We start from the raw sequence: 27667 nt of genomic DNA, 5'->3' as shown, positions 1-27667 counted from the left end.
ATTCAGTCAGTTCCCTAGTAAATCAAACTATTATTAAAGATTAATGAATTATCAGGTCATTAATCTCTTGTTTCTTAATAACTATTTAAAGTTTTGTGTACCGTATTATAAGGTGTTACCCAATAGATATCTGCACATATTCAGATAACTTTAAAAGACCACTACTAAATATACTTTAGCTGTAAACCAAGATTTGAGGAATCTGGTAACACTGACGGATGGACATCACATTATGAAATCAGGCTTCCTCTGTGCCTCCAACTACTATTAAGCTATCATGTAAGGATCATAAGCACAGTTTTGTTTGTTGGAACCCTGCTGCAAAACTGTGTTGCATTTAAAATTCATAGCTAAAGAAAACACTTGTAATTTTGATAAAGAAGAAAAGAAAATTTGATGTTACCTTTTAGAGTTTTGCCTTTTTACAGAGAAGACTGTTCAGCAGCACACAACGAACCGAGTAGAGAAACAGTCCTGAAGTCAGTCAGTAAAGTCAAAGTCAAGGTGAAAACATGTTTGCTATGCTACAAGCAGAATGCAGTACGATTACATTCTTGCACTTTAACTTTTTCCAATCAGAACATTATAACCACATCCTTGTTCTTGTTTTTTCTACCTGTGGAAAGAATGTAGTCTAACAGGTAGGTTCCGTGAGGTTTCTCCTGCTGATCAAAATACTTTCTGTTTCAGTTCAGTGTTTCTCAGAAAACACTTTGTGTTGTAGGTGTAATTTCAGAGAAGGACACTTTGTGTTTTAGATTGTTTGTTTATTAAGTTCACAGGAGATCACTCTTTGTTATTTTGTAGCAGCTATTTGTAATTGTGAAAACTTAATTAGGGTGCTCACAGTGAATCTGGTTTACTTCCAGAGTAGGATGCTGCTCCTTGTGCCAGTAATATATGTGACACTTGTTTAAAATTGTTTAATGACATTAGTTTAAAATGAAAGCACTCATTTTCCACAATATGAATCATATCAATATGAATCAACTGTAAATAAACCTATTTATTTTCTATTAAAGAAAAAATGGAAATGGAAAAAAATGGAAAATATAATATTTTCATATTCTCATTATAATGCTACTGAATATATTCTAATACACCTGGAATACATCTGTAACTGTAAATTTGATGAAAAGAAATTGTTTATATGTTTACTTTTATTGGGAGTTTTCTTCAAAACACCATTTCTCTCCATACAACCATGTTCCAAATAACAAAGCTTCCAAAACATTGAAATATTGATGAAAACAGTCAATATTCCTTTAACCCATGCTTTGCAGCCCACAAGTTGAGAACAGAACATCTTACAGGGCTCTTTGTCTTGAGCAGACAAATCTATTGACATGCTGCATGTCTGTGTAGCTCCTATGGGTCACCACCAGAGGCTGATAAAGACCGCCGCCGCCAAAGCAAGCTCTTCTTTTCTCCTTCAATTTGAGAAAAGAAACAAAACTTATCAGCTCACCGACTTCACCAAGATGGCGGCCCGCGAGAAATGCTCCGTATTTGTATAGTGTCTTTCTAGTCATTTTGACCACTCAAAGCGCTTTTACACTACATCTGCATTTACCATTCACTTGCATTCACTCACTGAGCCTAAGTGCTCAAACAGAAACTAACATTCACACACATTCATACACTGGCAGAACAACCACCAGGGGCAATTCAGGGCAAGGACACTTCGACCTGCAGCCAGGGAGAGCCAGGATTGAACCGCCGGCCCTCCGATTAACGGCCAACCCGCTCTACCTCCTGAACCACAGCTCTTGTCTTTAGCATGTAATTGTTTTTGTGTTTTATTGTTTTAAACTTGTGAAAGCACTTTGTAACTGTTTTTAGAAAAGTGCTCTATAAATAAAGATTATTATTACTGCTAACCTTAACCATCATTAATTAAATATGCATTAGTCGTCGGCTAAGCCTATACTCATAGAATCCCACCATGCAACGCCACAGAAGAGGAGATGCCCCTCAAGGAGTGCGCCCTGATGCAGTCAATTGTAAGTCACTTTGGATAAAAGCGTCAGCTAAATGAATAAATGTAAATGCAACTCCACCTCCTCGGCCTGTGCCTCGAGGAATGTGAGTATTAATATGACTGGGAGGGGTGGATTCATTTAGGCTAACATATTCTCCATCACCCAGCCAGGTTTCAGTAAGACAAAATAAATCAATATCATAATCTGATATTAGTTCATTTACTAGTACACCTTTAGAAGAGAGAGAACTGATGTTTAAGAGTCCACATTTAACTCTCCTATTAGTTTTCACTATTGCTCTTGTGGTTTTAATTTTTATGAGGTTTTCATGCACAGCTCCTCTTCTGTTTACCTTTGATTTAAATAATTTCGATGGTCGGGGGGCAGACACCGTCACTATAGGATTTTCACTAAGTAACTCCTGAAATGGAGGAGCAGAGAAGTGTGTTAGACTGCGACTCTGCGTAGGGTTTTGGGTGGGTAACTGCTGAATTAGAAGGGCAGAGAAGTGTGTTAGACTGTGACTCTGCCTCCTGGTCTCAACTCTGGACTATCTTGGATTTGGTCCACTAATAAACTTGGCCAGATTTCTAGAAAGGAGAGCTGCTCCTTCCCAAGTGGGATGAATGCCGTCTCTCTGAATCAGACCAGGTCTTCCCCAGAAAGTCTGCCAATGATCTACAAAGCCCACATCGTTTGCTGGAGACCACCTCGACAACCAGCGGCGGAATGACGACATGCGGCTATACATGTCATCACTGGTCAGATTTGGCAGGGGTCCAGAGAAAACTACAATGTACGACATTGTTTTTGCATATGTACACACCGACTCAACATTAATCTTAGTGACCTCTGATTGGCGTAACCGGGAGTCATTACCAATCAATATCATTACATACATGTACAGTTTTGCTGCATCTCCACTCATTTGATTTCTTATAAATCTGAAATAAGCCAGGTTATAATTTACTATAATACAATACAATATTTTGTAATATGTAATATATAATAAATAACCATATCATCTGCATACATTAGAATATTAACTTCAGAACAGACAGGTATCATTTATATAAATACTGAATAATAGAGGGCCCAAAACTGAACCTTGCGGAACACCAATAAGACAATCTAAGAATGAGGTTGTTCCTTTAATTCTTGTACAATTTTGTCTGACACTCAAATATTTGAGTAACAGACAACATCTATTCAATAGTATTTGCTAATAATAATAAGTTAATAATTTAGATAACCGTACGTTCTGATTGACTGTATCAAATTCCTTTTTTAAAATCTAAGTTGGCTCCTACCAACCCTGCTTTATTCAACTTGCCTTTTAACTGTTCCACAAAATAGCAGATGCTGTCTCTGTCGAATGTTTCGGTCTAAACCCAAACTGCATTTCATTTAAGTGGGCTTTCACACCTGAAAGTCCCCACCAAGGTCCGAACCAAAGTTCATGTTGTGATACATTTTGATCCATTCGGTTAGTTTTGGTGTGGTTTCACACTGCAATTCTGCGACCGCACTAAAGGACTTTACATGACAGACTTGCGTTTTGTCGTCATCATCTATCTGGGCTGCGTCTCCCTGTACTTCTGACATTGATTGGTTTATTAAAGAGTTCAGTGATCATCTTTGACAAGAATGAATGAATAAAAAATGAACAAATGCGTATTTGCCACTACTATATTATTGTTATTATTATTATTATTATCATTACTACCTGCAGCACCAATTATACTGAAGGCTAGTCGCAATTAAACGTCCTCGTTGTGCAAACACTATAACGTTACCGACAGGACAGGAGGAGAAGATCAGCAATCCTTCTGCTCCTCCGTTTGAGGAGAGACCAAAGACATGGGTGGCAGTGTGCCTCTATAGTGGCCGTCTGTTTGATGATCTCGATCGAGGTAGGTCTGAAAGTCCCCTAAAAAATGGTGGCCCAAATTCAAATGGTTAATTAGCTGCTTGGTCACAATTTATTCAGTCACCTGAGATGTTATTGGAAGGATACTAACTGGTCTGTAGTTGGCAATCTCAGAATGATCTCCTCCATAAAAAAAATAGAGTGATAACTGAAGCTTTTAAACTCTCAGGGAAAACAGCTTGTTTAATAGATTTATTTATCAACTGTGTAAATGAGGAACACAGGGTTGTGGCATTCCTCTAAATTAAGCAGGAACCCAACCCATATATATCCTAAGCTGCATGGTAACTATAGCTACGAGCTAACTGTACGAGCAGTCTGCATTTAACTAGTCATGATCATTGCTGTAGCCTGATGAAGACAGACCAAATTATGGACACACAAAAAAGACAAACTACTCTTATGTCATGTGGCTGTGACTGATAATTTTTCAACCACAGATGATCTTACTCAGGTAAAAGTGAAGAAGTGGGAATCCCTGTATTTAATAGGCAATAAATTATGAAACAACACAGCATTATCTCCTTATTTGATTTGTTTGACAAATCCATATATAATATCAGGGAGAACAAAAAAAGTATTTAATAATAATATTTTTAAACAATCTTTACTTATTAGAGTACTAACAGACTAATATTTTGTAATCACACTTGATGGATACACACTGGGAATATTGTCCTGGTGTATATGTGGCAGGTAATCTAATCAGGAGGCAATGACTCACATCACAAATAAATAAAATGTTCACTTCTTTACCTTTACCTGAGGAAGACCATCTGAAATAATTCTAATCACATCCACATGAAAGACTTTTTTTTATTTTTTTTTTATTAAGTTGCTCACTACTTTTTAGTAAATACTTTTGTACTGTTGCTCAAGTAGTTATTATGATGATGACCACTTTTACTTGAGTACTTGTTTTTGCAAAGTAACAGTACTTTCACTCGAGTACAGTTTTGGGCTACTCTACCCACCTCTGCTGGTGGTATGATCAATTTTCCTAATCCTAAATTGATTGGCTGAATCGAACTGAATCTTTAAAAAACATAAAAGCAATTTCATTTTCATCCTGTGTTAATATATTGTTGATCTTCATCAACAATGTAAGATTTAATATCTTTATTTTCCTTTCGAGAGACGTTATTACAGTTTTTCACAATTGCTAAAACACTCTTTTGGCAAACCCTTAAACGAGTTCAGGTAGACACTTTTTGCAAATCTCATCCACTCTTTGTGCAAAACTCTAAATACATTTTCACTCACTAATACACATTTTGTGTGTATTAGCATTTTGCACTGTGGTGCACTTGTGTTGCAAAATAATAAATACATGCGGCAACACTTTTTGGGTGGTCTTTGGAATTTTGTGTTTGAGCGTGAGCAGGATCATCAACCGGCAGCACAACCTGTCTATGAGACAATGTCAGCTTTCACTGTGGTGTCCCGCTAAGCAAGTAGTTTAACCTAAACCAGCAACCAGTGATTCATAAATGTTTACCTTCAACCATTCAGCCCTTACTTCAATCCAATAAAGGAATTTTTCAAGTGATTATTACCTTTAGCCTGTTTAATAAGGTCATTGAAAAAGTTTGCTTTTGTCTTTCTAAGTTCCTTTAATATTTTGTTCCAGTGGTCTTTAAAGAGACACATATCAGTATCAAAGCCAGATTTTAATGTATTTTTGAGTGGATGGTCTCTTTTCTTCATGAAATTCCAAATGGGTTCTGTCAATCAGGGTAGGTTGAATTTTTATGTCTATTACTTCATTTCTTGATAAATTTGGCCTTAACATTATTAACAGTGTCTATAAAAGCCTTACGAAATACAAATACAGTTTCTTCAATGCTAGTTAACCTATCCCAAGCTGAGTTTTTTAATTCCGTATTGAGTTTGTAAAAATCTTTCTTTGGTATCCTTAAGGAAAAATATCTTGTTTTGTCTTAAGATAAACCTTTTACTTCCGGGCAGTGAGTACTAGATTGTGATCAGAAATTCCTGTAAAAAAAATTAAAAATTAAAAATACAAGATCAATTTGAGTTTTACTTATTTGAGTTATTCTAGAAGGTCCAATTATCATCTGGCTAAACATACTGACCAGTAATTTCTTTTTTTTCCTATTTTTCACATTAATATTATCTAAAACAGTCACCTCATTTCCATAGCTTTGCATTTCCTTTAAAATATTCTTAAATGAGTTATAAAAATTAATCTGAAGAGGGTGGTTGATTAATACCAACCAATATAAATAACATGTTGTGATGTCATTGTTCTGATAAAGTTATGGTGATTGTCAAACATTCTGTTTCTGTATGTAGTTTGTTGATAAATATTTGCTTACCTTTTTCAGCTTGTTTGAAGATACAGTGTTTCATCATCTGACAGGCTGTGAGTACACCCCTCACAATTTTTGTAAATATTTGATTATATCTTTTCATGTGACAACACTGAAGAAGTGACACTTTGCTACAATGTAAAGTAGTGAGTGTACAGCTTGTTTACAGTGTAAATTTGCTCTCCCTTCAAAATAACACATCACACAGTCATTAATGTCTAAACCGCTGGCAACAGAAGTGAGTACACCCCTAAGTGAAAATGTCCAAATTGAGCCCAAAGTGTCAATATTTTGTGGCCACCATTATTTTCCAGCACTGCCATAACCTTCTTGGGCATGGAGTTCACCAGAGCTTCACAGGTTGCCACTGGAGTCCTCTTCCACTCCTCCATGACATCACAGAGCTGGTGGATGTTAGAGACCTTCTGCTCCTCCACCTTCTGTTGGAGGATGCCCCACATATGCTCAATAGTATTTAGGTCTGGAGACATGCTCGGCCAGTCAATCACCTTTACCCTCAGCTTCTTTAGCAAGGCAGTGGTCGTCTTGGAGGTGTGTTTGGGGTCGTTATGTTGGAATACTGCCCTGTGGCCCAGTCTCTGGAGGGAGGGGATTATGCTCTGCTTCAATCGATACAGCATAGTATCGCGATGTTTTGCAAGGCAATATGTATCAATCTTTTATTTAAAAAATTGTACATGAGAAGTTTGTTTTTTCACTAATAAAATTGCTTTTTCAGTCCACTAGAAAAATAATTTTCCTTTGTGGACACAATTTGAAGTTGGGAAAAAGAACAAAATATTGCAATAAATTGCAATATGTTTAAAATCGCAATAACATCGTATCGTGACATAAGTATCATGATAATATGGTATCGTGGGGCCTCTGGTGATTCCCACCCCTAGTCACAGTACATGTTGGCATTCATGGTTCCCTCAATGAACTGTATTTCTCCAGTGCCGGCAGCACTCATGCAGCCCCAGACCAGGACACTCCCACCACCATGCTTGACTGTAGGCAAGACACACTTGTCTTTGTACTCCTCACCTGGTTGCCGCCACACACGCTTGACACCATCTGAATCAATTAAGTTTATCTTGGTCCCGTCAGACCACAGGACCTGGTTCCAGTAATCCATGTCCTTAGTCTGCTTGTCTTCAGCAAACTGTTTGCGGGCTTTCATGCGCATCATCTTTAGAAGAGGCTTCCTTCTGGCCATGTAGACAAATTTCGTGCAGTGTGCGACGTATGGTCTGAGCACTGACAGGCTGACCCCCCACCCCTTCAACCTCTGCATCAATGCTGGCAGCACTCATACGTCTTTTTTCCAAAGACAACCTCTGGATATGACACAGAATATGTGCACTCAACTTCTTTGGTCGACCATGGCGAGGCCTGTTTTGAGTGGAATCTGCCCTGTTGAACCACTGAATGATCTTGGCCACCGTGCTGCAGTTTCAGGATCTTGGCAATCTTCTTATAGCCTAGGCCATCTTTATGTAGAGTAACCGTTCTTTTTTTCTGTTCTTTTCCATGAGGTGCCATGTTGAACTTCCAGTGACCAGTACGAGGGAGTGTGAGAGTGAGAACACCAAATTTAACACACCTGCTCCCCATTCATACCTTGTAACACTAACAAGTCACATGACACCGTAGAGGGAAAGTGGCTAATTGGGCCCAATTTGGGAATTTTCACTTAGGGGTGTACTCACTTTTGTTCAATTCAATTTTCAATTCAATTTTATTGATATAGCGCCAAATCACAACAACAGTTATCTCTGAGCACTTTTCATAAAAGAGCAGGTCTAGACCGTACTCTGTGATGTTATTTACAGAAGCCCAACAGTTCCCACCAAGAGCAGCACTAGGAGACAGAGGCAAGGAAAAACTTCCTTTTAAGAGGCAGAAACCTCGAGCAGAACCATGGCTCAGGGTGGGCGGCCATCTGCCTCGACCGGTTGGGGGTGAAGGAGAGAGAGGGCGAGAGAGAGCGGGAGAGAGAGAGAGAGAGGGAGAGAGAGAGCGAGAGAGAGAGAGGAGCTCAGTGCATCATGGGAAATCCCCCAGCAGTCTAGGCCTATAGCAGCATAACTAAGGGATGGTTCAGGACTCACCTGAGCCAGCCCTAACTATAAGCTTTATCAAAGAGGAAAGTCTTAAGCCTACTCTTAAATGTGGAGATGGTGTCTGCCTCCTGAACCCAAACTGGAACCTGGTTCCACAGGAGAGGAGCTTGATAGCTGAACGCTCTGGCTCTTGTTGCCAGCAGTTTAAACATAAATGGCTGTGTGATGTGTTATTTTGAGGGGACAGCAAATTTATTTATTATTATACAAGCTGTACACTCACTAATTTACATTGTAGCAAAGTGTAATTCCTTCAGTGTTGTCACATGAAAAGATATAAACAAATATTTACAACAATGAAAGGGGTGTCCTCACTTTGTGAGATACTGTACGTAAAATACCTGTCTGATTAAAATACATCGGTTCATATGGAGCCACTGTAAAGTTTTTATTTTAAGCCGCCTTTTCACCACTTGACTTTGAAATGTTGATGTTTGATTTTTTGATCTAGAGCAGGTAGGGATTCACAGGTTGTAATCAGGCTTCTTGTGACATATTTCTCCACACTGGTCTTGTAGATGATGCATTTCTTCAGTATAACACCGGATGCTGGTGCTGGGGAGATGCCACGACAGCAGGCGCTGGAGACAGTGAGGAACAACATCGAATGGATCAGGAGGAATGAGAACGAGATCAGTGGGTGGTTGGAGAATAACCTCGCCTAAAACCTTGTAGGGAAACCGACATGCTGTCTCCATCCAGAAGCAGAGTATTCAAAGTCACAGTAGATATGGCGGCCTATTCCTGTTGTGTTGGATTCAGTTTAGGTTCTGTTTGAAGGGACAAAGCTGCAGATCTGAATCAACAGTAAATCAAAACAAATACCCAAATCCTTCCTCATAAGCACAGTAGCAAATTGCACACATCATAAAAAATTTTAAGTCAAAGTCCCATTTTGCAAATAACTGTAGTCCACAAAAGTCTGCATTCCACTTTCAGTCCATTTAGCAGGTTTTAGCTGGTGGTTTTCGGCTTTAAAAGATATTTTGTTAAGTATCTAGTCATGTAGAGATTCTCTACTGCTGTCACCAATATGAATGCACACAATAAGACTCTCACCGTTGTTGTCCTGTTGTGTAGGTAGGTAGCATCATTTGCCTTCTCTGAAGCACTTTCCTCTCTGTTTCTACTAACAATCATTTCTTCTTCATTTTTTGTACACATCACCAGAAGGATCTTTAAACAGCCCCTTCTCCTCCTTGTACTTTAAACATTTTTATTATTAATAATCAATATATTCAATATGTTTCTAAACTATTTTAACTCTAAATTTTGTTTTCACTAAGTCAACAATATTGTATACAATATATATTGTATTGAATTGGATTAAAATAACTTTAAATCTGTTGGAATCATCAGGAGCACAGAAACTGTGGCTTAATGGCGTAGGTGCATTGTACACCTGTGGCACAGCAAGTTTTCTCTCGCCACCACAGAGAGTGCAGCCATGATTGTTGGACCCACCTATATTATATCATGATGCATTCTTCTTAATCTCATCTTGTTTCTTGGTGTGTAGCATACAAAAACAAGTACACACTACTCTCTGAGCATGTTGCTCACATGGCACCGTGTGTGTTTATTTGTATTTTTAAACTATAATAGAAGTGTAGGAGTGTAGGACTTGCTGGAGTTGAAGAGTTGAATGAATAAAGTTTTATTAAACTGAATCATCTGGCCTAGTCAGCCGTGGTGGAATTTTAACATTTACTTAATTACTGTACTGTTGTATAATCTTGAGGTACTTGTGCTGCACTTCAGTATGGTTACTAGTTATTTTGAATATTAACAATTTGCATGCAAAACAGGACCAGGAAATCAGTTAGATAGATCTTAATGTTGCAGGAATAATAACAGTGACCATTATGTTGCCCAATAAATACTTTTATTCACTGGTAGAAAGTAACTGATTACAAGCCGTCAAGCACTTTACTTAAGTACTTACTTAACTTTACTTCTTGTTTGTGCTACTTTACTTCACTAGATTTCATAGGAAAACATTGTACCACTATCAGTGTACTTATCTGATGACTTTGCAAGAGTTTACACACAAAACATTTGATCAATTTATAAAATATGATTTATTGTTGTAGATTAAACTACCCAAACTTTTACTTTTGACTTAACTTCCAATCAGATCAAAACAAAAGAGCAAAATTAAATTTACTACAAAATTTACTGAACATGTTTACTGCCCACAGAATCAAGTCCATTTTTTTCAAAAGAGTTTATAGTTTGTACTATAACCTTTAGCGGAGCACGTTCATGCTCCCAGGTGAGGTGGATGAATCATTTTGATTGGAATGACATTTCCCTATTGTGCTTCCTTCACTTCAGTTCCCAAGTTTACATTTTTAGCCACACTACTGGTAAGACTGTAAGAATAGGCTCTAAAGCCATGTTCACATAATATTAATAATTCTAATAAGGCAAATCACCAAAAAATCCTTTCTTAAAGGTACAATGTGTAGGATATGGCCAGAATATCTGTTTAAAACATTACAAACGTTATCAACAAAATGTGAAGAAGAACAGTTCTGATGTCTGTATGTTGTGTTGTAGAGATATCTACTGAAGTTAGCATATTTGATATTGATTGATTAGAAAACGGACGTAGGTCTGACGTCAGCGTGTTGTCAATTCAGTGGGTAGTTTTGACAAGAATGAATAAACACATGCATATCTTTGACATATGACATTACTACCTGCAGCACCAGCTATACTCGAGGCTAGTTCAAATTCGCCATATGAACATCCTCATTGTGCGAACATTATATTGTCGCCGGCAGAAAAGGAGTAGAAGACCACAAGCAATCCTTCTGCACCTCTGTTTGGGGAGAGACCAAAGAGGTGAGTTGCAGTTTGCTTCCTTAGTGGCTGTCTTTTTCAACAGGAGAGCTGTCACAGGCGATTTATATATGTATCCTCATTTCAGTGCTTTTCTCCGTGCAATGAAATAGAACAGCAACATTTTCTTAATTTTTCAGCTCCTTTTCTTCTGCTACGTCATCTTCTATTATTTATGGTTTACACAGGAACCACCAGAACTTCCTGTAAATGGTCTGAAAGTCCAAACTGTACAAAATGCTTTTATACCAGAAACCAGACTGAGACTACCTCTTTTCGTCAGACCAAATTTCGGCTGTTTGCTCTGAACTGTGGTCCGGGGGGTTTCACACCTGTAATTTTGGTTTGGATCAAACTGAAAAGTCCAAAGGTCCATACCAAATGAGGTATGTGTGAAAGGGCCCATAGTCTAAAAAATAAACCAAATAAACTAACAAAATGTCAAGAAAGGAAATATTCTTATGCCTATTTTGCTTCTTAAACTGAAAAACACAACCATACACCTTCAAGGTGCATTCAAGGTTCTCTCTTTTACTGAACTAAGACTGGCTTCATTGCCTTGTTAATTTATTGTAAAACACACTTTTTTCAAACTCATCAAACCTGTCCTGGTTAGTCTTTCCACTGTTCCACCAGCTCTGGTTTGGTGGAAATGAACCCTTAATTCAGCAAGTTAGAAGTGATAAGGTTCTGGCTGTATACACTGTTGATGAATTCGAAAGGAGGGTATTCTCAGTTCTTATAGATTGTACCTTTAAAAGGCAGATGGAGGGGAAATTAATGGGTTGTGTTTCTGAATGTAAAACTAAAAAAAGCTGATGCTGCGGATATCAGATTCAGCCACTAGATTTGTTACTAAAACACAGTTTGACTCTATTGTTATCTAAATGTTAGTAACATTCACACACCTGTAGCTCTTTGCCAAAGCATTATAAATCATGCATATACCTAGATAGAAACTAGTCATTGCCAACGCTCTATGCAATTCCTCTTTTTTTTCTTGCTTCATAAAAATGGCAGCTTTTGCGTAATGGCAAAAAACAGACAAAAGCAGGACTTTATTTTTTCTAGAATAGGTGTAGCTACACTCATTGAGCAGAGTCAACCACCAGTGTCTTGGTTGAGTTTAAAGATACACTTAGGACTCAGAATCAGAGTGAAGTTTTATCTGTCCAATTAACGTCAAATAAATATTCTTGTGATTGTGAAGCTACGTCAGTTTAATCGTACTGTATCTGATGGAAGAAGTGTATCAGCATGTCAACATGTGAGAACAAGGAGTGATGGGTTTTCCTATTTTTGCTTTGGCCTTTTTCAAGCACAAGATATGATTCGGTCAAGCAGTTGAAGCACTCCATTCATAGAAGTATTTTTAAGTATTTGTTATTGAAGTAACTGGAACACAACTGAAACAATGACTACAACGGCATGCAAGTGGAATTTACACAGTAAACACCACAGCGCATTAGCAAAAGATAAGTAGCCACAAAAAGAAAAACACTGACAGTGATTCATGTTATTTCATCCTAGTCTTTTATACATGGTTTTAATGCTAGGGCATATTAATGCAATATGAGACTGATACATTTTCAGCTCACTGGGTCAGAGGTTGTTGGGAGGTTGTCATGGGAACCTGCGTACTAATGGTGATTCGCTGTCTGGTTTGACATCGGATCATCCCTATGATGGCTCTTCTGAACCTGCAGGAAAAGATCATTAATGTCTTTAAATGCACCATCCACTCACTACTCACAGCAAAATACAGTACTGCATTTAAAACATTGTAATAACACATCTCTAACTGCCTCTCACAAGCTTATACGCAGAAATAAGCATATTAACAAATTATTACATTACCTAATTAACCATTTTCAAAGCATAAAGAAAATAAAAACACTCACTTTTTGTTGGCAACAACATAAATGCAGGGGTTGTAAAAAGTGGAGGACTTGGCAAAGAGTGGAGCGATGATAGCCATGGGAGCAGGGATAGTCTTCGGGTCACCAAACGATGCCCAGAGACACACCACGGAGTATGGAGACCAGGCCACCAAGAACATGACAACCATCACTATTGACATCTGCAAGCCAGAAACACAACAAAGCTTTCATGTAACCCAAAAACCAATGAGGAAAAAGTTCAGTCAGTCATCTGGTTTTCGTTGTCAAGTTCAATCACGTTACAGTTGTTTTCTAGCCCACTGTTTCTCAACTGGTAATCTGTGGACCCCTAGTGGTCTGAAATACATATGTATCTAATATTCACTCCTCAAGACTGACAATGGTTAGGCAAACTTGGCACTGAGCCTACACTACACCAGCAGTGTAGCAAAAGCAGCACAGTAACAGCTGCAGCCCTTTATATTACATCAACCTATTTAGCTGACAATTTTATCCAAAGCGACTTACAATTGCTATACATGTCAGAGGTCACATGCCTCTGGAGCAACTAGGGGTTAAGTGACTTGCTCAGGGACACATTGGTGGACGGGTCACAATGGGGAATTGAACCCGGGTCTCTCAAACTAAAGGCATGTGTCTTATCAACTGTATCGTCACCACCCCAGTCAAGTGTATACACTGGATAAGAGCCACAGTACAGGAGCCCCCTCAGAAGCTTTTTTGCAGCCCAGTACACAGTCAGTGTACTTGCATGTGTAAGATTGAACAAAATCCAATTGGTGCCAAAAAGATACTTTGTGTCACATTTACGCAAGTAAAATGTGAGTTGATCTGAGATCTGAGATCTCTCTCTAATAAGACTTTTATTTTAAATGACTTTATTTTACCTGAACATTTAGATTTTATGTTTTTAACAGAAACGTGGCTTCAAACGAATGATCATAGCCAAACTGTTGAACTGTGTACCCCAAATTATGACTGTTTTAATCGGCCCGGATTCAGCGGTCATGGTGAAGGCCTTGTTGGTGTTTTTAAGAAAAATTTGAAGTGTTACAAAGTGCCCTGTGAGAAAATCTTATCTTTTGAAGTTCTGACTTTTAAACTCGGAAGCCTAAACCCAATTAAATTTGCTATTGTTTATCGTCCTCCAAAACCACCGGGCAGCTTTTTAATAGAACTTCCTGAATTTTTATCTACTCTTGTTTTAAACTATGACAAAGTTGTTATTTGTGGTGATTTTAATATCCCTGTGGATGACTTCACTAATAGTTGTGCTTCTGAGTTTTTAAATATCACAAATTCTTTTCATTTTAAAAAAATGTATGCGGTGAAACACATAATCGTGGTCATACGTTAGACCTTGTTTTTACTCTAGGTGTGAGAATGTCTACTGTGGATTTACTGGATATGGCTGTATCCGACCACAGATGTATAGTTTTAACTGTGAGTCACCCGCTAATCCCAAAGTCATATCGCATGCCATATGTTCTCGCATCCTAACCTAACCTTGTGCCCATACTGAAAGTAACACTGACTGTGAGGTGTTTTTAATCATATTTTATTGAAAAGGTGGAGTTAATTCGAGCCTCTATCACACACCAGTGCCACTTCCTCAGATTTTCCACACCCACAGCATGACAGTTTTAACAAGTTTTATCCAATTACATTTACGGAACTTGTAGAAACAGTATCACATATGAGAGTATCTTCCAGTCCTCTTGATGTGATACCGACAAAGGTTTTATTAAGAGTCATTGATTCTGTAGGGCCTTGCTTGCTCTGAATTTTTAATAGTTCCTCATCCAGCGGGCTTGTCCCAGATTTTGTTAAAACGTGTGGCGTTAAAACGTGTGTGTGTGAACCCACTGTTAAAAAAACAATCTCCAAGTTGCCCTTTATTGATAAAATTTTTGAAAAAATTGTGTCCAAGCAGCTTCTATATACATTAGAAACAAACAACATCTTTAAAAAGTTTCAATCAGGCTTCAGGAAATACCATAGCACTGAAACGACATTGCTCAAAGTTACCAATGATCTTTTGATGGCTACAGATAGTGGAATGTGCTCTGTGCTTGTACTCTTAGATCTTAGTGCTGCGTTTTACACGGTTGACCATAGTATCCTCTTGGAGAGAATGAGGTGCTGGGTGGGGATATCTGGCACTGTTTTAGACTGGTTTATAATCTTACTTGTCAGATAGGAGTTTCCGTGTGTCTTTGAATAATTATACGTCCTCATACACTACTGTTAAGTATGGGGTGCCGCAGGGGTCAGTCTTGGGACCAATTTTATTTTCATTATATATGCTTCCTTTAGGGCACATTATTCAAAGACATGGTATCTCTTTCCATTTTTATGCAGATGATACACAGTTGTACCTGCCCATTAAACACATTGACCCTGAAATGTTCTTCATTCAACTTCATTGAAGGACTGCCTTAGTGAGTTAAAAAAAACTGGATATCCGATAATTTCCTTCAATTAAACTCCGATAAAACAGTCAATCATTGGCCCCAAGCATTTGACAAAACATATTGTGCCGTTCACAGATTGCCTTGGTTTATCAGAGCAAATCAAGCCAGTGGCAAGGAATCTTGGTGTCTGGTTTGACAGTGATTTGTGTTTTGAGCAGCACACCACAAAGCTGGTGAAATCATGTTTTTATCATCTTAGAAACATTTCTAAAATCCTACCTTTTTTAACTTTTATAGATACTGAGACCATTTTACGCGCTTTTATTTCTTCACGTTTGGACTATTGTAACAATCTCTTTTCCTGCCTGAATCGAAAATCTTATTGTTCAGCTACAGTATGTCCAGAATTCAGCTGCCAGGCTTTTATCTAGAACCTAGAAACGTGATCATATCACTACTGTTTTGGCTTTGTTACACTGGCTGCCAGTATGTTTTAGAATTGATTTTAAGATGTTACTGATTACATTTAAGGCTTTACATGGTCTTGCCCCTTGCTATATTGTTGACCTACTAGTACCTTATATACCAGCTCCTTGAGATCCTCAAGTAAGGGTCTTTTTAGTGGTCCCAGATACCGGGTGAAACTGAGAGGGGACAGAGCCTTTGCAGGGCACAGAGGCTCTGGAACAATCTACTCGAGGTAAATAGGTCGGCTGAATCAGTAAACTCTTTTAAATCCCTTGTTAAAGCATACTTTTATCGTAGAGCATTCCCTGATTTTCCTTGATTTTATTTGAAGTATATTTTGTTTCTTGTATTGTTTTATATATGTTTTTATGTCATAACTTGTTTATGTAAAGTTCACTATAAATAAAGATTATTATTATTATTATTATTATTATTAATGATTTTGGCTTACTACTGTGGAATCACTGTTACACACTTGAATGGAATTAATGAACAGACAGAAGTACACAGAGTACACGCACAGCATTTTAACAGCTGTTGACCTGTTGATGAGGGAAAATACATATATGCTGATGTGCACAGGTTACTGTGGATACCAAATATGCATAAAGTATGGATTTATTAATAGTTTAGTAAATTAAATAATGATATGCTACCATAGAATCCTGTGGCTGGTTCGTTTTCTTTCAGATCACACGCAAACCACACCAGAGTCTGCTTGGAAGCGCACTGAGACCCCCGTTTTCAAGCAGGGTCAGTGCAGTGCTTTGGTCAGGTTAGGTGTGAAAGCAAAACTCCCAAATAAACTCCTATTAAGGGGGTACTAAGGGGGTATAATCAACGATTATGCAAACAGGCTACAGTGTCCACGCTGGTGCTGTTCGCTGCATGAGACGAGAAAATCTTGGAAGCGGTGGGGGTTCATCTCTGCAGAAGACACAGATGATGACACACAAGCAAACTTTATTCAAAATATTCAACCAAACAACAGAAATAAATGTTCAGTCTGGCGGACTGGGTCCAATGTGGTCCCCTTTGTAACTGGGGCCCAGGACAGCTGCACCCTCTGCCCCTCCTCTCGCTTAGCTACAGCCTACTCTAAAGCTGCATGCCACTAAGTGGCCGACTACCTCAATGACAGCAGAGTAAAAGAAAGAAAAGTGAACCTGAAAATGGCAGAGTGTACGTTTTCACCTTTGTGACATCCATCTGATCTGACCAGTCGATGTTGATGCTGTCCAGGCAGTTGCTGGCTCTGTATCTCCTCACAGTGACTGACACGTTGTAGTAACAATAAAACATGACAGACAGAGGCACCACAAAGTTCACAGCAATCACTGCCATAGTGTAAGAGATGAAAGAGCTGTGGAGAAAAAGCAGAGTTGGTTACAGTGTCACGCCATGATATACTGGACTATTTTTTTAATCTTGGGCCTGATATGTATTAGTGTTTTAAACTAAATTAAAAATCTAATAATTTAAATTAAATTTAGTACTCCCAAAGCAAGTGCAGGGGTACAATGTAAGTGCAATAATTCAGAATGTTAAAAAAAAAACTATTAGAACTACATTCTTTACATTTCAGCAGTACCCTCTGCAATGTAGGAATATTCTTGAATATGTGACGTCACCAAAGAAGTCGGTGTGTTTACATGTTAGGTTTGCTGAGTAGCACAAGGGATTTCTGCTCAAAACCTAACAAAACAAGGGGGTTAATCAGTCTGGAACTAGGGATTAAGTGTCTTGTTCAGGGACACATTGGTGGATGTGTCACAGTGAGGGATTGAACCCGTGTTTCTCACACCAAAGGCATGTGTCTTATCCAATGCACCATCACCACCCCATCCACCGCAGGCCGGCGTGCATGACGCACAGCGCATGCTTGCCGACCAGATATTGTGGGTAGAGCGGACATTCACGGACTCCTTGGTTATTGTTCTTGGTGACTTTAACAAAGGAAACTTCAGCCATGAACTCCCAAAATACAGACAAATGTCCAACTTTGGATCACCGCTACACAATAGTAAGCAGTGCCTCACGCCGTCACCCACACTGCACATGTTCCACTTGATTGCTGCATACATGCAGAAACTAAAGCTCTGTAAACCTGTGCTGAGGATCAAGCAGTGGACCAGTGAAGCTGTAGAGGACCTTCAGGCTTCAGACTGTGATGTTTTCAGAACTGCTACCAACAGTCTGGATGAGTTTATAGAGGCTGTGACGTCCTACATCAGCTTCTGTGAGGACAGCTACCATCACGCACCAGGATGAGTTATAACAATGACAAACCCTGGTTCACAGCTAAACTCAGACAGCAAAGGTTAGAGGCATTAGTGGAGACAGGGCCAGGTTTAAGGAGTCAAAGTACAGGTTTAGCAAGGTGGTACCATATCACCAGAGAGACTACAACACTCCTTCTGCTTCTGTTTGGAGAGGCTTCAGAGAGATCACCAGCTACAAACCTAAATCCCCTCACTCCACAAACGACTCTCACCTTGTCAACTGGTTGAACCAGTTCTACCGTTGCTTTGAAAGACAATGGGATAGACCTGACACCATGCTCTGTCACACCACTGATCGGCCACAGTCCACCATCTCGTCCTCCCCTTGCTCACCATCTCAGAGAGGGATGCCAACAGACTGTTCAGGAGGCAGAGACCCCGACTCTGTCTCCCCCTCCACCCTGAAGCACTGTGTTGATTAGCTGTCATTCCTGTCCCAAAAAAACACAAAAGAACCACAGGACATACTGACTACAGACCCGTTGCCTTGACCTCTGTTGTTGTGAAGTCTTTTGAGCGCCTCGTGTTGTCCCACCTCATGTCCATTACAGACCCACTCCTGGACTCCCTGCAGTTCACCTACAGAGCCAACAGGTCTGTAGACAACACCGTAAACAGGAACCTACGCCAGGATCCTGTTTGTAGATTTCAACTCTGCTGCAGGAAACGCTCTCCCAGATCAGTGTGCCTGACTCCAAATGTAGGTGGATTACAGACTTCCTGTGTGACAGGAAGCAGCATGTGAAGCTGGAAAAACATGTCTCTGATGAAAAGGCCCATCAGCACCGCTCAAGGCTGCATCTTTCCCCTTTGCTCTTCTCCCTGTACACCAACAGCTGCACCTCCAGTCACCAGTCCATCAAGCTCCTGAAGTTTGCAGATGACACCAGCATCACTGGGCTCATCTCTGATGGGGATGAGTCCGCCCACAGTTGGGAGATTGACCATCTGCTGACCTGGTGTAGCCAGAACAGTCTGTAGCTCATTGCTCAGAAGACAGTGGAGATGGTCATGGATTTCAGAAAGAGCCCAGCTCCACCCTCCCCCATCATCCGGTGTGATTCACAGTTGACACTGTGGACTTCTACTTCCTGGGTTCCATCATCTACCAGGACCACAAATGGGAGCTGAACATCACCTCCCTCACCAAAAAAGCCCAGCAGGGGATGTACTTCCTGCGGTAGTTAAAAAAGTTCAACCTGCCAAAGACAATGATGGTGCCCTTCTACATCGCCAACATCGAGTCCATCCTCACCTCCTCCATCACCACCTGGTATGCTGCAGCCTGCCCTTGTCCCTGATGGTGGCATCAGCGTACCATCATTCGCTCTGCTGAGAGGGTGATTGGACCTTCCATCTCTCCAGGAAGTGTACGCCTCCAGTACTCTGAGGTGTGCAGGAGTGTGTGCACACACGACCCCACACATTACAACAATGCTCAAGTTTGATCTTTGTCCATTGCACTAATGCTTTTATGCTTACTTATATTTCTACACTGAACAAAATTATAAACGCAACACTTTTGTTTTTGCCCCATTCATCATGAAAAGGCCTATTTCTCTCAAGCATTGTTCACAAATCAAAATCTGTCAAAATCATTTGTCAAAATCTGTGTTAGTGAGCACTTCTCCTTTGCCAATCCATCCACCTCACAGGTGTGGCATATCAAGGCAGCATGGGTATTGTACAGGTGTGCCTTAGGCTGGCCAAAATAAAAGGCCACTTGTGGACAAAAATGTGCAGGTTCACTGTATTGGGAGGGTCAGTCAGTCAGTATCTGGTGTGACCACCATTTGCCTCACGCAGTGCAGCACATCTCCTTCGCATAGAGATTATCAGGTTGTTGATTGTGGCCTGTGGAATGTTGGTCCACTCCTCTTCAATGGCTGTGCAAAGGACCTGGAACACGCTGTCATATACGCCGATCCAGAGCATCCCAAACTTGCTCAATGGGTGAATTGTGTACAGATCCTTGCAACATGGGGCCGTGCATTATCATGCTGCAACATGAAGTGATGGTCGTGGATGAATGGTACAACATTGGGCCACAGGATTCACAGTATCTCTGTGCTTTCAAAATGCCATCAATAAAATGCACCCGTGTTCGTTGTCCATAACACACGCCTGCCCATACCATAACCCCACCGCCACACACACACACAGCATTGCTGTCTCTAAGAAGCTGTTTAAAGTTAAAATATTTAATTATTATTTCCTATTTCATGGGCTATTTGGATAATGCATAATCATTTAAAAAAAATTAAGTATTAAATTTTAAAAGTTCAATAAACGCATGATGTTTCCTAAGTCAGTCAATAATAAAATAGGTTAATAATCAGAATTTAAATTATGACCAAAATAATTGTACACAGTCCATTGAGCGGGGAACATGATGGTGAGAGAGTGTTGAAGAAAGGCTGAGTGGACTTTAAAGCCCCTTTTCCACTGCATGGTACTAGCTCGACTTGCCTCAACTCTTTTTTTGGTTTTCCATTATGGAAAAGTTGTACCTGTACCTGCTACCAGGTAGGTTTTTTCATATCACTTCTGAGGTTCCAGAATGGCGGAGGAGCGCTCAGTCGCAACCACAGAGCGGCTTGCTTAATAACAGTTTTCTGTCCTCCCAACTTAGCTTTTAACGACGGTGGAACTACATTATTGTTGTCGGTAACGTTCTTACACCATATTATGTTCAAACAAAAACAGAATAGGAAACAGAAACGTAAAGACAGAGCTCAAGTGCTGAAGCTAATGGACCACAACTACGTTGCTAGCCAAAAAGAAAACAACGGCGGGAAAATGACAACTTCTCAACAGACTCTGAGGCTGCTACATTGGTGGGTAGCCCCTCTTCCAGCCCTGCCTTCAAAGTAAAAAGGAAACAAAGGAGCGACTTGACCCTAGAGGATCTTCAGGCTAACATTCTGGCTGCAGTTAACCAGAGAGCTGATAACCTGGAACTGATGGTAGAGACGGTCAGGCATCGAAGAGCTGAAAACCTCCCTTCATTTTGCCTTCGTTGAAATTGAAGCTTTGAAAAATGAAAACAAAAACTTATCTGAGCTTTGCAACAGTCATGAAAAAACTAAAAACATGGAAATTCGGCTCACTGAGACTGAAAGATACAGGCGGAGACGGGCTCTAAGGCTGTATGGGCTACCAGAGGAAAGGGAGGAAAATGTAAAAAGAAAGGTGATAGACATTTGTCAGCAAATAGCCTCTAACCAAAATATGTCAAGCCATCGATGTCGTGCACCAAATTGGAAGGAGAGACGCCGGCAACACACACCATCACTCCGTGATTATCCTCTTTGCCTTCCGCACAGTGAGGGATGACGTCTGGAAAAATGCAAGAAACCACACTTTCTTGAGGGATAACAGGCTCCGCTTCGGCGAGGATCTCACTCAGGCCGACAAAAACACCCAAGAAAGGCATAGCGGATGTGGAGATCCTTTAAGATGTTTCCTACGGAGCCACACTAGGACTCTGAACTTATGCCCTCTCTTTCTGTTGCTGTTTTAAAGGGTAAGAAAATCTTTTCAGGTAACGGTTCTAATACCTATGTTGGCTATATCTGTTCATAGGGTTGAATTCCATCCTCTCTCAGGGTTTTATTATATATTAATAATAATTAATAATTGTATATTATATATTATATTAACCCAATCAGTCATTCATGAAACACAAGCACTTTGTCATTACTTTTAAATGTTCCAAATCCACTTTAAAGAGGCAGAAGCTGTATTGCTGAGGTTGTTTTTCTCTCGTAAAGAGAATTGTTCTTTAGCGGTTGATGAAACTACTTTCTGTAAGTGCCAGAGGACTACGAAACATTGTCAAAAGAATATAAAAAATAATATAAAATTAAATAATTCACATGAAGAGCTAAAAATGAAAACAGAACTCCTTATCTCAGAACAATGGGAGGCTCCTAGAAAAGGGAATCATTTTGGGACATCGTAGGAACTTCTCAAATATAAAATTAGAGGCACCTGCTTGGGTTATGGCAAGATAATAATGCCTTATTAGACTTACAAAACCAACTAGATGTTTTATATGAGAACAAAGCAAAAGGAGTTTTTATAAGGTCATGTAGGAATTGGATGTAACAGGGAGAGAATAACAGCAGATATTTCTTTACCATGGAAAAAAGAAGAAATTAAATCAATTCTATAAGAAAACTTGACATTGGGGAAAAGATTATCGAGGACAGTAAAGAAATATCAAACTATATAAGTGCTTTTTATGAAAAACTTTACTCAAGAGATAATAATCTCAAAGATCCAAATTGAAATCTTTAGCTTGATTAACTCAACTGTGTGGATGAAGAATATAATAAAATCTGCTGTCGGGACACAACTCTTGAGGAGATTAATTGGGGAATAACTTGATTAAAGAACAATAAATCACCAGGCTGTGATGGTCTGACCTCTATAAATGTTTCTCTGAGCCATTAGGTAAATTTCTTCTGGCTGTCTTCAAAGCATCTCTGGACAGAGAGCTTCCTCTGAGGCAAATCATCATAACACTTATTCCAAAACCTCATAAAGACTCCTATTAATTGAAAATTGGCGACCCTTTACATTGCTAAATAATGACTATAAGATTCTAGCATCTATCTTAGCAAATCTCAAATCTAAATTACACACATTAATCGATGAATGCCAATCTGGTTTCATGAAATATCGTCACAAAGCCAATAACATTTGCTTAATTTTGGATCTGATAGAATACAAAGACTTTCTAGCTAATGAACACCTTATTTTATTCTTAGACTTTCAAAAAGCTTTTTATTTATTAGTTATTATTTACACCTTAAACTTTTTAAATTTTGGTAAGAATTTTATTAATGCTGTAAAAACTCACACGGGAGGAAACAGTTGTGTTAAATTGGCTAATGGAACCTCACTTAGATTTTACATAAACAAAGGTATCCACCAAGGCTGCCCCACCTATTTTATTTTTGATTGTAGCTCAAATTCTCTGTGATTTAATTCACAAGAGTTCATTCAAAGGAATTACATTAAATGAAAGAGAAATAAAAATATCACAGCTGGCTGTCGACAGAACTCCAATTATTAGTATTATTATTAGTATTCCAATTATTAAACAACTCAAATTAAATTTTGTAGAATTTGATGTTGTAACCAGAGCTATACCCCATGGGATCATCACCCTACTTAGAGATGAGAAAGATTTGGATCCAATGAATGTATTTTTCTCCAGCAGTGTTTCAATAAATGGTCTATCTTTTCTAGACAGAAAACAACAAAGTAATAAAAATTATGTGCTAAATCTATCACTGCCTGCAGGTACAAATGGACCCCCTTGCATGAAAATATTAATTGGAATAGAGCATGGAGTACCCCACATAAATTTTTGATTACAAACGAAGTAAAAGAAATATCATTTAAATTTTTCACCATTATTACCCCTGTAACGAGATTATTTCGAAATGTATCCCTACTGTAGACGAAAAATGCAGCTTCTGCTCTCTGGAAACAGAAACGTTAGACCATTTATTCTATAGCTGTTCACACAGCTCTTCTCTATGAAATGATATGCAATGTTTTATTAACGGACACTTTGGCTCAAACATACACTTATTTAGTTTTGATATCTTTTATTTTTCTGATTCAAACTTCTCTGTACAATATATAGTCAATTTATTAATTTTGCTTGGAAAATTCTTTATTTATAAATCAAAATTTATGAAGAACAAACCTCTTTTCAATGTTTTTAAACTTGACTTAAAAAATTATTTCTGGATTTCTGGATTAGAGGGTAAATCAGCATCAAAATGTTTGCAACATTTATCTAATTTAATTTTATAATTAATTTAACTGATATTTATTGTCTGATACTCCGGCTGCGTACTTTTTTGTTTATAATTTTTTTCACTTTTTTATTTTTCGTGACAAATGTGATCTGCAATACAGAAAAAAAAAACAACCTCTGAGGTTCCAATCCAGCTGAGGCATTAATAAAATGAGATGTGAAAACACAGCAGACTGCTGATTGGTCAGAGAGAATATTCACTATTCACTGCATCATCATTGCGTGTGCCTGACAGAGGCCAGCAACAGAAAGTTTTATATTTTACAATTTTCATACGTCATTTCATCACTAAATCCACTTCTGAGAAGTTTTGAGGTGAGAAATCAGCTGTGTAGATTTCCAATATTGACAGTTTCACGAGAAGGGATGGCGGAACAAAAACGTGCTTGAATATTTTGGGAGTTGAGGAGCTGCGCGAGTGGCTGCGGGGGAAGCCTGCGCCAACCCGCGGGAGGAGCGTGTGAGGCCGGCAAGCCGCCCGCTCACAGAGCCCTCTGCTCCCGCCATCACACAGACCGCTGCAGCAACAACGGCAGAGGAAAACACAGCTGGAAGCTTTTCATACCGCTTATCTGTCTTTACATTCTGAGGAAGGTTGAAACGTTTTAACTTAAATAAAGAGACAGCTGTTTGTTGGTCTATCTCTGGGTACAATCTGCGGTGGAAAACGGAGCACGACCAAACCGATTCGAGTAGAGTCGAGTAGAGCTGGTAATGGTAATGTAAAAACGGCATAAGTTAAGATTTGAGTTGGCTAATGAAATAGTTATGTTTCACTACAATCCCAAATACAAATAGCACTGCTGATTTGAATATTTATGATAAATGGCTCTATAATTAATGTTTGATATTAAGTGAAAATAAAATTTTCTTTATTATTAAATTATCTATAACTTTGGCATGGGAAGTGGTGTATGCCTCTTTCAGGTCCTGTTTTGTGCATATGCAATGGTTATGAATGAGATCCCAGAACTTTATAAAGAGGAAACAGGTAATATAATTAATTTTAATCTTAGTCTTGTTTGGATAGATGAAGTTTTAAACAGATATTATCTTTTATTTTTATGTTTTTTTTATCTGATGTTTTATATGTTTCATACTGTTGGGAGCACTGTAATTTCCATGTTTTAGCAGAAGTATTAATAGTAGAAGTATTAGATTTTTCACCTTTAATAAGCAAGTTTCTTGTTTTGTTGTTTTCAATAGCGTCTGCAGTCTATTTATAACTTACGCATCATTCTGTCTCCAGTTGATGGTGCATGTAGCTCCAGTGGGGTCCGGGGCGTATCCAGCCCAGCCCACTATAGGCATTGAGGACCAGAACACAGCATTCAGCCATGCTGCCAGAATAAGAAGGTTGTATGATCGCACAGTCATTTTCTGCCCTAGAGAGAGAAATGACATGTACATTCACAATGAAGGTCAGGAAAGTCAGTGAACCCTTAATCCAGAGATACTGATTTCATTGCAAACAGCCTGCGACTTCCCACAACTTCATTTGTTATGTATGGTGTAATGTCATTGTAAAGTAGGTAAAGGAGAACAAGCGAGTAACAACTGGGAATTTTTGAGGAAAGGAGAAATACATTTTTAATACATTTTTGAAAATACCGGATACATAGGGATACAGTGCTGGTAAACAGAGCTGAGCGGTTGACATTAAACACAATGACTTCCTGCAGCACCTATTAATAATAATACTAATTTATAATTATGGTTTAACCTAACATAATACAATACTCAATATAATTCAGCATGTACAAACCAAAGCACAGATATCATCATAGAATTGATATCTGTATAGCCAAGACTTTAAACTTTAATTCTCATATGTACAGGAAACAGGTACACAATACAATGAAATTCCACAACCACCTGCTGTAGAGCCTTGCGGTCCCATGCTAGACCAGACTGTGATCGAGATGGTGAGGATGTTCTCGATTGTACATCTGTAGAAGCTGCTGAGGATTTTTGCCTGATATGCCACATTTCCTGTCTTCTTAAGAAATACAACTGCTGTGTGATATTGTGAGTCCAGGAGAGATGCTCAGATATGTTAATACTGAGGAATTTGAATGTGCTCACTTGCTCTACCACAGTCTCTCCGATGTGCAGTGGTGGGTGCTGCTCCCTCCTCCTTTGTGGGTCAACAACAGCCACGTTTCCACTGCAGGAACTGTACCCCAGATAAACAAATGTATAACAGAAACGTCCACTCCCGGAGTGAATCAACACCACCGAGCTGATGGGACACTCTCTGTGAGTCGCAGGGAGTTTGTATCAGAGTGGTAGAGTTTTACAATATAAAAATTTAACTGTGACTGTGAGCTGCATTTTATCAGAGGTGCTGAAGTTAACATATGTGTATTTGTGGCGAGAATTTTGCCTGATCACAAGTGTCTCAGTTAGTTTTCCACCTCCTTATCTCATCCAGTTCTTTGTCTGTCATACGGTCTGAAGGGGTTGAAAACAGATGCCCCCGGTACCGGGGTCAGCCGAGCTGTGGGCGAAATCGCTGACTGAAATTTTTTTTTCTCGCCAAAATCCGCCTATTTTGTTGCTCCGAGTCTCTGAGATATGCTTTAGTTATTTTCTTTATCCTGTTCACCTGCAGTGACTTGTCAAATGTGTGCAAATAGGCGCATTTTAATAAGTTAATTTAAGCTAATATGCATATCAATGTGGCGATTGTGATGACGTTATCAGACACAAACGTTACTGTGTTCACCTGTAGTGTCTCCATCAGTACATTAGGTTGTATGGCCATGAGATATTGCCTTAGCTAAACTTCAGCTAACTTTATTTTACAGTTATTACACTAGCTCAGCTCACGAGTCATGCGTTAGCAAGACATCAGCCTATATTGTCTTCTGTTTAATTAGCGGTAAACTGGAGGCACTGGTAGTTTAGTCTTTTGTTCATCACCACTCACCTCCACACAAGCCAAGAAAAACAGTGCTGGGAGAGAAGCTGGAGGGGCTGCTGTCTGTCTGTGAGCTGCTCTGATTGGGCAGGAGGGAGGGAGGGAGGGAGAGAGCAAGAGGGTGGGAGAGAGAGAGAGAGAGGGAGAGAGAGGGAGAGAGAGAGATTGATTTTTCAAAACACACTTTTATTAGTCGCTACTCGCTCACACACGATACATTTATATCGTCAACACATCAGCATACACCAGCTGATCAGCCTGGACAGAACACAGCACCCTGCCATGAGCCCACACTGACAAAAAAGTTTCTAAGTCCTGATTTGCTCTGTAAAAACTGAAATCTAACAATAACCTGGACTTCATCATTTTCACAAACAACATCTTCACATTGACGGCTTGATCTGTCTCCACCTTTTTTCTCCTGCTCACATACACGGCCATCTTAGCCTGACCCAAGACAAAGTTTATCAGCTGACATTTGTTCTTCTGTTGTTGAGTGTATTTAAAACCACAAATAAAAATCTGTTTAGTAAAAAACTCTTTAAAACCCCTAAAGATGTTTTCCAGCAAAACAAACAGAGACATGAGACGTGTGCACTCTAAAAAACAGTGAAACACGGTC

The 27667-nt window shown here is 39.1% G+C and overlaps 2 protein-coding genes across 4 annotated transcripts in view; one reads left to right on the top strand and one right to left on the bottom strand.

Moving 5' to 3' along the window:
- The window catches only part of LOC123978603 (glutamyl aminopeptidase), a 94415-nt gene extending 84362 nt beyond the window's left edge, over positions 1-10053 (top strand). For all 3 annotated transcript variants that reach the window (XM_046061928.1, XM_046061927.1, XM_046061925.1), the window contains one exon: positions 8890-10053. In XM_046061928.1, the coding sequence (XP_045917884.1) occupies positions 8890-9036 (147 nt within the window). In that variant the 3' untranslated portion in view covers positions 9037-10053. The remainder of the gene's footprint in view (positions 1-8889) is intronic.
- Positions 10054-12728: 2675 nt separating this feature from the next.
- The window catches only part of rrh (retinal pigment epithelium-derived rhodopsin homolog), a 34048-nt gene continuing 19109 nt past the window's right edge, over positions 12729-27667 (bottom strand). Inside the window, exons 5-8 of the mRNA XM_046061935.1 lie at positions 25354-25507; positions 17196-17364; positions 13120-13298; positions 12729-12918 (exon numbers count right to left, since the gene is read on the bottom strand). Of these exons, the coding sequence (XP_045917891.1) occupies positions 12813-12918; positions 13120-13298; positions 17196-17364; positions 25354-25507 (608 nt within the window). The 3' untranslated portion in view covers positions 12729-12812. The remainder of the gene's footprint in view (positions 12919-13119; positions 13299-17195; positions 17365-25353; positions 25508-27667) is intronic.

This window comes from Micropterus dolomieu, linkage group LG11 (assembly GCF_021292245.1).
Source record: "Micropterus dolomieu isolate WLL.071019.BEF.003 ecotype Adirondacks linkage group LG11, ASM2129224v1, whole genome shotgun sequence".
In the NCBI taxonomy this organism is placed as follows: domain Eukaryota; kingdom Metazoa; phylum Chordata; class Actinopteri; order Centrarchiformes; family Centrarchidae; genus Micropterus; species Micropterus dolomieu.
The sequence above is the reverse complement of the archived record's forward strand: the minus strand, read 5'-3'. Positions and strand labels throughout refer to the sequence as shown.